This window comes from Suncus etruscus, chromosome 8 (assembly GCF_024139225.1).
Source record: "Suncus etruscus isolate mSunEtr1 chromosome 8, mSunEtr1.pri.cur, whole genome shotgun sequence".
In the NCBI taxonomy this organism is placed as follows: Eukaryota; Metazoa; Chordata; class Mammalia; order Eulipotyphla; family Soricidae; genus Suncus; species Suncus etruscus.
Genome location: NC_064855.1, coordinates 114,182,894 through 114,195,574, shown reverse-complemented (window position 1 = coordinate 114,195,574; position 12,681 = coordinate 114,182,894). Strand labels below are relative to the sequence as shown.

At 50.7% G+C, this 12,681-nt stretch overlaps 1 protein-coding gene and 1 non-coding gene across 2 annotated transcripts in view; one reads left to right on the top strand and one right to left on the bottom strand.

The window, feature by feature from the left end:
• Positions 1-8,059: 8,059 nt before the first annotated feature.
• On the bottom strand, positions 8,060-8,273 carry LOC126016841 (small nucleolar RNA U3). Its single transcript, XR_007498533.1, has one exon. It is a non-coding gene; the product is annotated as a small nucleolar RNA U3 (small nucleolar RNA).
• A 1,908-nt stretch (positions 8,274-10,181) lies between these two features.
• Positions 10,182-12,681, top strand: part of DOCK9 (dedicator of cytokinesis 9) — a 258,564-nt gene continuing 256,064 nt past the window's right edge. The window contains 1 exon segment of the mRNA XM_049778520.1: positions 10,182-10,313. Within this exon segment, the coding sequence (XP_049634477.1) occupies positions 10,182-10,313 (132 nt within the window).

Below are 12,681 nucleotides of genomic sequence, written 5' to 3'. Positions count from 1 at the left end.
AGGGTGTTTGTCTTGCACATGGCCCACCCAAGTTTGATCCCTGACATCCCATCTGCTCCCCTGAGCCTGCTGAAGTGACTCCCGAGCATGGAGCCAGGAGTAAGTCCTGAGCACAGCCAGGTGTGGCCCAAATAACCAAAAAAATTACATATTTATTTTCAATATTTACATTTTAATTAAAATATTTCCATATTTATTTCATTAATAAATTTACTTCTCTATATATTTTCATTCAAGGCACCATGCTCTACTATATTTTTGTTTTGTTTTGTTTTGGGGGAGACACCCAGCAATGCTCAATAGTTATTCCTGGCTCTGCACTAACGAATCACTCCTGACAGTGCTCAGGGGATCATATAGAGGTAAAGTGAGGGGCTGAAAATTTCATACCAACCACAAAGATATAATTGGTAGACTCGGGCATGTAGCGTCTATTTTAATTCAGAGTTCTGACGAGGATGTTGCTAACTATTCAAGATTTAGGTGGGAATCGAACAACATTCAATTCTTGAGAGAATCCTTGTACCCCTTAAATAATGCAATTTGCATTTTCTATTCCCTGTTTCAGAAACAACAGCTATCTTTTTATTTATTTTTTTATAGTTGTGTGACCTGATACCAAATGTAGTTGAAAAACAAATGTCTTTGGGCCAGAGAGATAGTTTAGTGGAGTAGTGAAGTATCTCTCCGGCCCCCTAAAGTCTATCTTATTAAAAGCTTTCTATTTGTTGTTGTTTTGTTTTTTTTTTGTTTGTTTGTTTTTTTGGTCACACCCAGCAGCGCTCAGTTATTATTCCTGGCTCTATGCTCAGAAATCACACCTGGCAGGCTCAAGGGACCATATGGGATGCCGGGATTTGAACCACCAGCCTTCTGCAAGCAAGGCAAGTAAGTGCCTTACCTCCATGTTATCTCTCCGGCCCCTAAAAGCTTTCTTTGTACTGAAAATTTGGCAAAATCCTCTTTTTTTTTTTTTTTTACACTTAAGTGCTCTAAAAATGATGCAGTTTATACATTATTTTACTTTAATATGACTGGTTTGTAGAGTTTAGAGACTGGAGAGATAGCATGGAGGTAGGCCATTGGCCTTGTATGCAGGACAGTGGTTCGAATCCCGGCATCCCATATTGTGCCCCTTGCCTGCCAGGAGCAATTTCTGAGCTTAGAGCCAGAAGTAACCCCTGAACGCTGCCGGGTATGACCTAAAAACCAAACCAAACAAAAAAAAATTTTGTAGAGTTTATTAGACACTACAACTATATCTTTATATATTTAGTGTGACAACTTCTATTCATATCTGAAGGCTTTATAAATAAAATATTTTTGAGAAAAAGAAAAAAGGCGGGTTCCAGTGGCAGCTAAGGTTGTGTATGTGATTCTGGCAGAAGATACAAGACCCTTGCCCTGAACTGGGCGATCATTTTGTAACCCCACCAGCCACAAGTGAGTCCCCTGAAGAGGGACTCCCTCCATATTTTCCTAATCTGGTAAGGAATTGTTCCCTCAGCTTAATTTAAATGTGCATTTCTCCCTACATTGAGATAAAATATCTTTACACTTGTCTGAGGTTGTACATTCTTGTGGCTATCCTGAGAATGGATTCATCCTGAGTTTTGTGCCCTTTTTCATTTTATTTTAGGCCACACTCAGTGACGCTCCTGGCTCTACTCAAAAATCGCTGCTGGTGGGCTCTGGGGACCACTTGGGATGCAGAGGATCATACCTAGGTTTGCTGTGTACAAGGCAAATATACTCTTGACTGTATTACCCTGTACCTTATTTCCCCAGAACATAAGATAATGTCTTATATTAATTTTTATCCCCAAAGATGAGCTAAGTTTTATTTTTTCAGGGGACGTCTTTTTTTTCCATGAAGAAGAAAAGTACACAGTTATTGTTAAATGAAAATAAAGTAAATTTATTACTTGTATGCAGTACAAAGCGTATTAGTTGTCAACACAAACCAGACAAATTGTGATTCCTACAGGCACCAGTCAGGGCGGCCCTAGTAACCAGTTTACGGTAAATTAATTTTCATTCCAAGGCAGAGCCCGGGGGGTCTTATTTTCAGGGAAAGCCTTACATTTCACCCAGAAGAAAATCTGTGAGTAGGTCTTATTTTCGGGGAAACTCGGTATCACTCCAGCCCCCAATGTGCCCATTTTGTTACTTGGGCCTTTGGTCTTCTTTCCTCTCAAGCCTTAAAAGGCAGCTGGAGAGGTTCCAAGGCTGCTGTTCGCCCTCCCGCCTGCTGGCTGAAGGGGAAGCTTCCAGGCTCACTGCGCGCCAGATGTGGCCTGCGGATCCGCCACATCTGCTGAGTGTCATCAGTCAGCCTGAGTCGGGGAGTCTGTTCTGCTCTGCAAGGTTGGGCACTTCGCCCGGGTCTTTGGCGTCAAAGGTCCGGGTGACGGTGATGCAGAGTCGAGTTCGAAAAGCCCTGGTCTCACCTCTCTTGAGACCTCGAGTCTCATTCATCCAGAAGGTTCTCCTGAATACGAGAAGTGAAAGAGGAGAGGCCGGGACTGCAGCCCCACTGCCCCTCGGTGGCAGCTGAGAGCTCAGGTGTTGGCGCAACATGCCGGGTGCCTCCTGGAAGGAGTGTCTCCTAGTGACGGCCCCGAGTGGAATTTTATTGTTTTGTTTTATTGTGTTGTTTCGTGGGGCCACACTAGGCAGTTCTCTGAAGTGACTCCTGGCTCTGTGTTCAGGAATTACTTCTGGCGGTGCTCAGGGAACATGTGGGATGCCAGGGATTGACCTGGGTCTGTCTGTGCAAGGCAAATGGCTTCCCTGCTGTGCTCTCGCTCTGGCCCCTGAGTGGAATTTTAAATGATTGTTCATTTATACTTTTTACCTCTTCTTCCTTCCATTATTATCATCATTGCAGTGATTGGGGGGGGGGGGGGAGTCACATGTGGGCCCAGCCCTGTGCTTGTGCCTTTCGTTGGGGTTTCACAGAGGGTCACACACCTCAGCAAACTCTGGTCATAGAGCTCTACTGCGGTCACTTTGGTGCCCTCACATGCTCACCAGGGGTCACGCTTCCTGCATTTGTAAGTGACTGGCAATTTAGACTAAGCTGTCCAAGAGAGAAGAAAAGTAGAAATATTGTTGAAGTTGGAGGGTGGAAGACTTAGAGACAGACAGACAGACAGACAGACAGACAGACAGACAGAAGAGAGAGGAGAGAGAGGTGAAAGAGGAGAGAGAGAGAGAGAGAAAGAGAGAGAGAGAGAGAGAGAGAGAGAGAGAGAGAGAGAGAGAGAGATGACCATCTAGAGTGAGGGTAGTGGTGGAGACCTGTAGCTCCTGGGTTTGAGAGAGGGAAAGAGAGAGAGAAAGACGGAGCAAGTTGCATTTTGATGATTCTGTGTATCAAGCCTGGTCCAGAGAGGAGTAGGACCAGGCCTCCGTCCTTGGCCTCCCTCCTAAAGACCAGGATCTACCTTTTTCTAATAGGCCAGTGTCCCTTACAGAGGGGAGCGTGTCCCTGTCCAACTGTTTTTACAGGGAGGGATCATGATCCCCTAAAGATACATTGATAGTCACCCCCTAGAATATATTAACAGCCCTAGATCTCACACATTGTTTAGTGGTGCTGACCAGACAATGTAGTCCCTGCTGGTATGGGGCTCTGTAAGCTGACACCCAGCTATTAACCTAAAACAAAGGCAATCCCCCACCTTCCATTTCCCTGAAAACCTCTTCCTTTGATAAGTAAAAGCCACCTGAATCACTCTACCCTGCTGGAGCCAGGAGTGATGTCTGAAAGCTGGAGTACCCCTGGGCATCACCAGGAATGGCCCCCCCAAAAAAACAAAATAAAACAAACAAAAAAAGAAATCTCTTCTGGCAGGTTCAGGGAACCATATGCAGTGTTGGGGATTTTGAATCTGTGTTGGTACTGTGTCAACGACATGCAAAACAAAAGCCCTACCCACTGTGCTCTCACTTCGGTGCCAGGGATTACTTCTGATTCCTTATTTTGGAATCATTTCTGGTGTTGTCTGGAGACTACTTGGGATGCCGGGTATAGAGCCTGCGTGGGCTGCATGCAAGGCAACTGCTATTCTTGCTGTACTATTGCTCCAGTTGCAGTGGAATGTATTCTGAGGGGGCTTTGAACCATGTCAGCAGTGCTCAGTTTTTTTCTGGCTCTTTGATCAGGGGTCATTCCTGGCAGTGCTTGTGGAAGCACATGCAGTACTGGGGTGTCTTACTGGAACCGACTCTGTGCAAGGCACGTACCTTAATCCATGTACTAGTCCCTTAGTGGAACTTTTAATAAAAAGTTTTAGAAAATTAGCTGATGACTGTAAAAAATATCATAAGAAATGTTTAGGGGGGCCCGAAGAGATAGCACAGCGGCGTTTGCCTTGCAAGCAGCCGATCCAGGACCAAAGGTGGTTGGTTCAAATCCCGGTGTCCCATATGGTCCCCCGTGCCTGCCAGGAGCTATTTCTGAGCAGACAGCCAGGAGTAACCCCTGAGCACCACCGGGTGTGGCCCAAAAACCAAAAAAAAAAAGAAAAAAAGAAAGAAAAAAAGTTTAGGGGCCGGAGTAATAACAAAGCGATAGGGTATTTGCCTTGTGTGTAGCCAACCCAGGATGGACCTGAGTTCTATTTCCAGCTTCCCATATGATCCCCAGAGCCTGCCAGGAGCAATTTCTGAGCTCAGAGCCAGGAACAATCCCTGATCACTGCTGGTGTGGACCAAATACCAAAAAAGAAAAAAAAAAAAAAAAGCAAACTGTTTAGTGGAGCTGGAGAGATAATACAGTGGATAGGGTACTTGCCTTGCACAGGGCTGGCCTGGAGTTAATCCCTGACACGTCATATGGTCCTCTGAACCCCACCAAGAATGATCCCTGAGCTCTGAGCTGGGAGTAAGCTGGGTGTGGCCCCAAAACAAAACCAAAGCCGTCCAAGAAATAATAAAGAAACAAACAGGGCTAGAGAGAGTACAGTGACACAGTAAGGCTCTGCTTTGCATGCAGCTGGCCTGTGTTCTATCACTGATACCTGATATGGTTCCCCCAAGCACTGCCAGGAATGTAAGCTGGGTGTGGCCGAACTCCTGGTCCCAACGACAGTGAATGCTACTTTATTCTCCTACAATGAAAAACCCAAGATGTATTCAGCATTAGATGGTCAGAAACTTTTGGTTGTATGATTATAGTCTTTGTTTCTCTAGTAGTGAATTGTAATGCAACTTCACTGAAAAAATATGTTCAATAAATGATTCACCTTTGAAAGGGAAATGAATGTCAACATTATAGATGTTTATTTTATTTTATATTATATTTTTGGTTTTTGGGTCATACCCAGTGGTGCTCAAGGGTTACTCCTGGCTCTGTGCCCAGAAATAGCCCCTAGCAGGCTCAGGAGATCATATGAGATGCCAGGAATCGAACCAATAATGTCCTGGGCTGGCCACATGCAAGGCAAATGCCCTACTGCCATACTATCTCTCTGGCCTCTATTTTTTTTTTTTTGGTTTTTGGGCCACACCCATTTGACGCTCAGGGGTTACTCCTGGCTATGAACTCAGAAATCGACCCTGGCTTGGGGGGACCATATGGGACGCTGGGGGATCGAACCGTGGTCCGTCCTATGCTAGCGCTTGCAAGGCAGACACCTTACCTCTAGCTCCACCTTCCCGGCCCTGGCCTCTATTTTTAAAGAGGAAGTCTGTGCAGAGCTAACAGGGGAAGTCACGCCTCACCCTGCAGGCCACAGTCCACAGCTGTCCTTTCCACCGCTTCCTCTACATCTGTGCACATCTGCACATCTTTCAAAATGCACTTGGGGAAAGATCGCGAACGTGGTTCGATCCCTCGGCGACCCATATGGTCCCCCCAAGCCAGGGGCAATTTCTGAGTGCTTAGCCAGGAGTAACCCCTGAGCATTAAGCAGGTGTGGCCCAAAAAACAAAAACAAAACAAAACAACAAAAAAAAACAAGATGCACTTGGGAAAGATGTTAAACTGATTGTCATTCAGTTTCATACAAAAGCTAAAGTAAACCCCAGAAGGAAATGACTCAGTCAGAGGGTATCATTAAACTCCCGGAGAATGCTTGGAGAAGAAATATTGGGTGGCAAATGTATGCGCATTTTCAAAACTGACAGCAATTATGCATTGTTTCCACCACGAGGAGTGTCATCCTCCAAAGACTGGACAGCATTTTGGGAAAACAAAAGATAGGGCTGTTCCTGCCAGTTCAAATGGCCAGATGTACCCCAGGCCACACCTTAAACACTGTCCCTGCCGGACAGGAAGAGGCAGCCCCATTCCTGCAACACCACACCTAAGTTTCTTGCTTCTACCCAGCGAAACGTGTCTCTCCAGGAATCAGGAGCTGGGAACTGAACACAGTAGCCTTTTGGGGTGGGAGGTGGCTTAGAGAGCTGGAAAGCACCCTCCCTCACAGGCTCAAGGCCTGAGCTGATCCCTGACACCATTCTTCAGCATATTTGGGAGTGTCCCGGCTGACCTGCAAGTACCAGCCTTGCATTGCTAGGCCTGAGCATTGAAGCCCCTGCTCCAGTTTGCCTAGGAAAGGCCCAGACATCTCTCTCCAAACAAGAAACGAATGAACAAACAGCCCTTGGAGGGTAAGAGCATTCGTTCATTTTCAAGAGCTGCTTTAGTATGGGGCTACAATAGATTTGGAGGCTGGAGAGATAGCACAGTGGTAGGGCGTTTGCCTTGCAAGCATCCAATGCAGGAAAGACAGTAGTTCAAATCCTGGCGTCCCATATGGTTCCTGCTGAGCCTGCCAGGAGGGATTTGTTGACAGCAGAACCAGGAGTAACCCCTTAGTGCCACTGGGTGTGACCCTCAAAGCAAAAAAAAAAAAAAAAAAAGACTTCAAACTGTAATTCATTCCTACAGTTCTAGGGCCCAGAGATCTGTAATGGAGGCTCAGTAAGACCGGGCCCTCACTCAGGGCCCACACTCAGAGCCCCCCTTCCTTGCCTGTCCAGCTTTTTGTGGTTGCCACAGCAAGCTCAGATTTGCTTGGTTTGAGATGAAGCACTGAAATCTGTGTCTCTTCATCACAGGGCGCCCCTGCCTGTCTGTGTCTCCTCGCTTCCCAGGTGGACATGGCCAGTACCTGGGGATACCTTGTGGGGGGCACATCCAGCCTAACATGGCACGGGGCACTTTAACTCACACAGGCCATATCCCAGCTTGTCACCCGAGTGCAGAGGCTGAAGTTGGGGCTGTGCGAAGAGCTTCCACCTTCCTGGGCTTAGGAAGCTCACTTGTTTAGCCCCTGCTGTGATGGCCAGATGGGGTCGAGGGTTTGACATGGCCCAGGGGGACTGCAGCAGAGACGGCAGCATTTCCTACACCCACAGTGGAAGGTGCCAGTCTTAGGAGGACAACGTGGCTCAGCGAACAAGCCTGGCTTGAAACCAGGTGGTGCTGTGGGTGAATCAGGAGGTCAAGGGTCACTTTCCAAGCACAGGAACTTTGGGATTTGTTCATATATATATATATATATATATATATATATATATATACATATATATATATATATATGTATATATATGTATATATATATATATATATCTTTGTGTGTGTGTGTGTGTGTGTGTAACCCAGGCTCCAATTCGGTTAGCTGTATGCAAGGCAAGTTAGTGACAATCTCAGTTTACCTTGCCAGATCCTATTCTGAGAATTAAAAATAAAAAAAGAGAGAAAAGAAAATCCTACATTGTATGCTTTTGTTGTTTAAAAAGTCTATCACCTGCTTTGCCTTTCCCCCGTTTTTTGGTCCACACCTGGCGACGCTCAGGGGTTCCTCCTCATTCTATGTTCAAAAATTAGACAGGCTCGGGGGAACCACATGGGATACCAGGGATTGAACCCGAGTTGGCTGCCTGCAAGGCCAACTCGCTGTGCTATGGCTCTGGCCTACCTGTTTCTTTTCTATGAAAGTAGAGAGCGAGGTAAAGGTTTTCTCCAGTGAAACTTCCTGCAGAGCCAGAGGTCAAAGGGAAATCTTTTTTTTTTTTTTTAATTTTTGTTTTACTTTATTTTTTTACCACTCAGACTGCATCCTCTCCCTTTATCCCTTCCAAAGGCAGTGAAGAACGATCATCAATGGCCAAAGGCAGCCGCAGAAGCGACACCTAGGGCCGGCTTCAAGCTCAGGAGAGGACATTCTGGCTCCTCCTCGTGGTTTTGGGTGCTCTACAGGATCCGAGAAACTTTTCTAGTCACATACTATAGAAATGATCCCTAAAAGTATAGTCTTTCAAAGGGAAATCTTAATCAGGATTCCCAGATTAGCCCTTAGTGGGGATGGTGGTGGTGGTGGTGGTGAACCTCCAGGTGCCTAGCAAGGTGTAGTGTAGGGGGGGCACACGCAGGGTGGTTGAAAACAACCCAAGGTCTGACCCTGAGCTGCCCCGAAGGGCTTACTGGGCCCTGCTCTGCCAACTGCAGAGGGCTGGGAACCATTAGCCATTCCCCCATGCAGAGGAACCCTGCCTGGTGTGTAATTGTTTTTTGTGACACCTTTTTATCACACATCACCCACCTGTTTATCTTCCTGCCTACCATGCTCACTCAGTGCCACATCCTGCCTATCGGCCCACTAGGAAAACAATCCAGTCCCAGACAGCATTTAATGAGCGCCTACTGCATGCCTTACCTCTAGTTTGCGTTGGTGCCAGCCCTGCCCACACAATCCAAAACGTTATAGGTTGGCTTTCAGTGCTATTTTTTGGGTGCTATTTTTTTCCCGAAGACTTTATTTATTTATCTATTTATTTATTTAGTTTTGCAAGGCAAACCAACTGTTTTTCTACGTCTTTAAGACTAGGCTAGGCTTTCTGGCAGGCTGGGACAGCAGAGCCACCACCTCCAAAGCCAGGATCTCAGCACAACTGCTGTACCTCCCTCCCTTCGTCTCACCCAGTACCCTGGGCTGGGGGCAGCTTGGGGATTCCCTGGAAGGCAGGCGCACCGCCCGGATGCTAGGCCAGTAGGTGAGCAGCTGTCTATCAGGGGAGATGGGCGTGGCCCAGACGGACCAATCACAGGCACCCTCTGTTGCATAGACTCCACCCTCTTCGAAACCCCGCCCAGAATGGAGCGACTAAGCATGCGCAGTGACGCCAGTGCTCCTCCCCGTTTTCCCCGCGCGCCGCTCTTCTACCTGCCCTGGGCTTGCCCTCGGGTTCCTGGGCCAAGAGTGGGGAAAGGGCCGGAGCGGTGGCGCAAGCGGGAGGGCGTCTGTCTTGCGCGCGCTAGCCCAGGACGGACCCGGTTCGATCCCCGGTGTCTCCTCATAGGGTCCCCCAAGCCAGGAGCGATTTCTAAGCTCAGAGCCAGGAGGAACCCCGGGTGTGGCCCCCCAAAAGAAAACAAAACAAAAAGTGGGGAAGGCAGAAAGGGCGCCTGTCCAAGGGTCCGGGCACCCGCTTTTTAAGCTGCGCGGGGGTGCTCCCGACCGAGGTGACGCAGCAGCTCACCTCCCTGCAGCCCGGGGAGGGATCCCCGAGACTCCCCCGAGCCAGCCGGGGCGATGGCGATGGTGACCATCCGTTCTCCAGTGTCCCTGGGCGCGCTCCTGGAACGTCACCCCAGAAACTCAGGGCTGGGACGTCGGCGCACCCCCCGAGCCAGGCCGCGATCGGGTAGGCGACTCGGGGTTCTCAGGGTGCCAGGAGCCCGGGCGGGGTCCCCTGCGGGGCTTCAGCCCTAGTCGGGGCGCTCCCCAAGCTGCGCGTAAAGGCGCGCGCGCGTCCCTCTCCATGTGCGCTTTTGGACGCGCGTCCGGAGGAGGCCCCCGAACGCTCGCTCCCTCGCGGGGTGTCTGCGTGTGCGTCTGGGTCCCAAGCAAAGTCCAGCCCCGGAGGAGCTCCAGGGCCCGCCTCTGCCTCCGCCCCGCGCCGCCCAGGACACCCCGCCCCGAAGGAGGCTCCTTGGAGGGAGGCCGGTGGCATGGGGCAGCCGCGCGCACCACGATCGGGCCGCGGGGCACGGAGCGCAGGGGCGCCAGGACGCCGAGCAGCGGGGTGTGCCCGGGCCTGAACCGAGTGCGGGACCCCGGAGCCGCGGCTTGGGGGGGCCCGGGGACCGAGCTAGCCGTGCGCTCCGGGCGCACCTGGCGACGCGGCGGGGCCGGAGCGCGGGGCCGGGCGCGGCGGTGGCGAGGATGTCGCAGCCGCCGCCTCTGCTCCCCGGCTCGGCCGAGACTCGCAAGTTCACGCGGGCGCTGAGCAAGCCGGGCACGGCGGCCGAGCTGCGGCAGAGCGTGTCGGAGGTGGTGCGGGGCTCGGTGCTGCTGGTGAGTGCGGGACGGAGGCCGGGCGGGCGGGCGGGTGGCCAGGCGGGGGCCGCCTCCTCCCGGATCCCCTCCGAGCTGCCCTCCGAGTCGGCCAGGCTGCGGTGGAAACGCCTGAACGCGGCTTGCGAGAGGTGGAGAGGTTGGGAATGGGCAGATGCTGGGGGGAGAAACTTCCAGATCCCTCGCTCGGCGTCCCGCACATCATCATCGTGATCTTCATCATCATTCCTTCTGGGATGAGGCTCTCCGTCGCCTTGCTTCACCCCTCCACCTTGACCTCCTTGCGCCAACCCCCTAAATTCCCCCCATTATTCAGGAGGGTCTTGGCATCTGTAACTCTTAAAAGAGGGTCTTAAAAGAGTCTTAAGAGGTTGGAGGGGGCGCGCCACCTCGAAACGCTGCTTGCTGGGCATCAGGGTCCTGAGAACACTTTAGGACTGGATTGAACCCCAAGGAGAAAGGGGGTCGGTATCTTCTCTGCCATCCCCAGGCCTCATCTCCTGCCAGTTTAGTCGCTTTCCTCGGAAGGGAAATGGGACCCGATGAGAGACCTTGTGAGTCCAGCCTCGCTGCCAATTACTCCCCAGATTGTGCGCGCACTGGAAGGACTGAGGACTGATTGAGGCTGCCTGGATCCCTGGGTGCGAGGGAGATGAAGTTGTCAATGAACTTTTTCCACTGTCAGGCCTGGGCCTGCTGGATGTGGAAAAGCTCAGCGCACCAGGGGGATGGAGAGGGCCAGGTGAGGCGCTGGAACTCCTCTGAGCACTTTTGTACCTGAGTATTTGATTTTTTGAAAGGGACTCCGGTGTTTATGACAGTGTTTTTTGGAAGAAGGTCCCTGCTAAGGGTTGGGGCGCTTTGTGAGGCTGGAGGGAGGCTGAGATTTTCTGGTGGCCCCTCGCTGTCTGGATGGGCAGGAGCTTGCACAGTCTGGCCTTGAACTGGAGCTTTGCCGAGTGCTTCAGTCGTTTCCCTCTATTGGACTTTTCTCTCAGTCCCTGACTCATGCCAACTCACCGAAGGTCCCTCCAACTTCAGGCAATTGATCAGTCATAAATGGACATTTTCCCTGTAATCCAGGGTCAGGGGATGGTGAGGCCAGAGCTGGGAGCTGGGAAAATAGACCAGAACCTGGCAGCCCTTCCCTAACCCAGTTTCTGTTGTTTTGGTCTGAGGTTCCTTTCCAGCATCTTCCAGCCTTTCTGGCCCATGGGAGAAGGATAAAACCTGGAACCTGCATGACTTCCACACCTGACTTCGCTGATGTCCTGCTCAGGGGTTCCGGACAAAGATGATGAGCAAATTAAAACCGTGACTGGTCTGAGGTGTCCTGGTGCTGATAGAAGAGAGAGAGGGGGAGGGGGACTAGTGGAACAAGAGAATGGCCGGACCAACCCGGGTACAGCACTGCTTACTGCAGCCCAGTGACAGTCCCTGAGCATCCTTCCCGTAAGAGGAGGACAGACCCTGATGGTCACCTCTCAGTGTCCACTCCCACCCGTGATCCGGGCTTGCCCCTCTCTTGAGTCTGGCTGTGTCTCAGCTCCTAGTGTTGCTTCTCTGCCATCAAGTTACTGTCACAGCCTGTGACCAAATAGATCCAGAATGCAGGAAAGCACATGCCCCGCCCCCCTGCGGCGGTGGAGTCTCTGGGATGGATAGGAAGTGCATGCAGTAGGTTCTGCGTCCCAGAAGGAAGAATTTGGGACAGCGCTCTTGGATACTAAAAATTACCCGGAAACCTTCCCTGCCCTCCTGCCAGTTACTCTGCGGTGCCACAGAGTCCGCCAGGTAGCTGGCAAAGGTTCACTTGCCTCTGGTGTCACTTGGCACGTGGAGGAACTCATGTAGACGCCCCATCCTTATAGGAGGCCAGCGGATAGTAAGCCAGAGTCTGACTTCTTTTATTTATTTATTTATTTTTGGTCACAACCGGCAGCGCTCAGGGGTTAATCCTCCTGGCTCTATGCTCAGAAACCCCCCTTGGCAAGCACAGGGGACCATATGGGATGCCGGGATTCGAACCAATGACCTTCTGCATGAAAGGCAACGCCTTACCTCCATGTTATCTCTCTGGCCCAGAGTCTGACTTCTTTGGGGTGTAAGACTTTGATTGTATATTATTATTATTCCCTGCTTCCTTGGGTCGGCTTGCAGACAGACCTTCCAGCATAGTAAATAAATGTTCAGTGAGTTTTTTTTTTTTTTTTTTTGGTTCTTGGGCCACACCCGGCAGTGCTCAGGGGTTACTCCTGGCTGTCTGCTCAGAAATAGCTCCTGGCAGGCACGGGGACCATATGGGACACCGGGATTCGAACCAACCACCTTTGGTCCTGGATCGGCTGCTTGCAAGGCAAACGCCGCT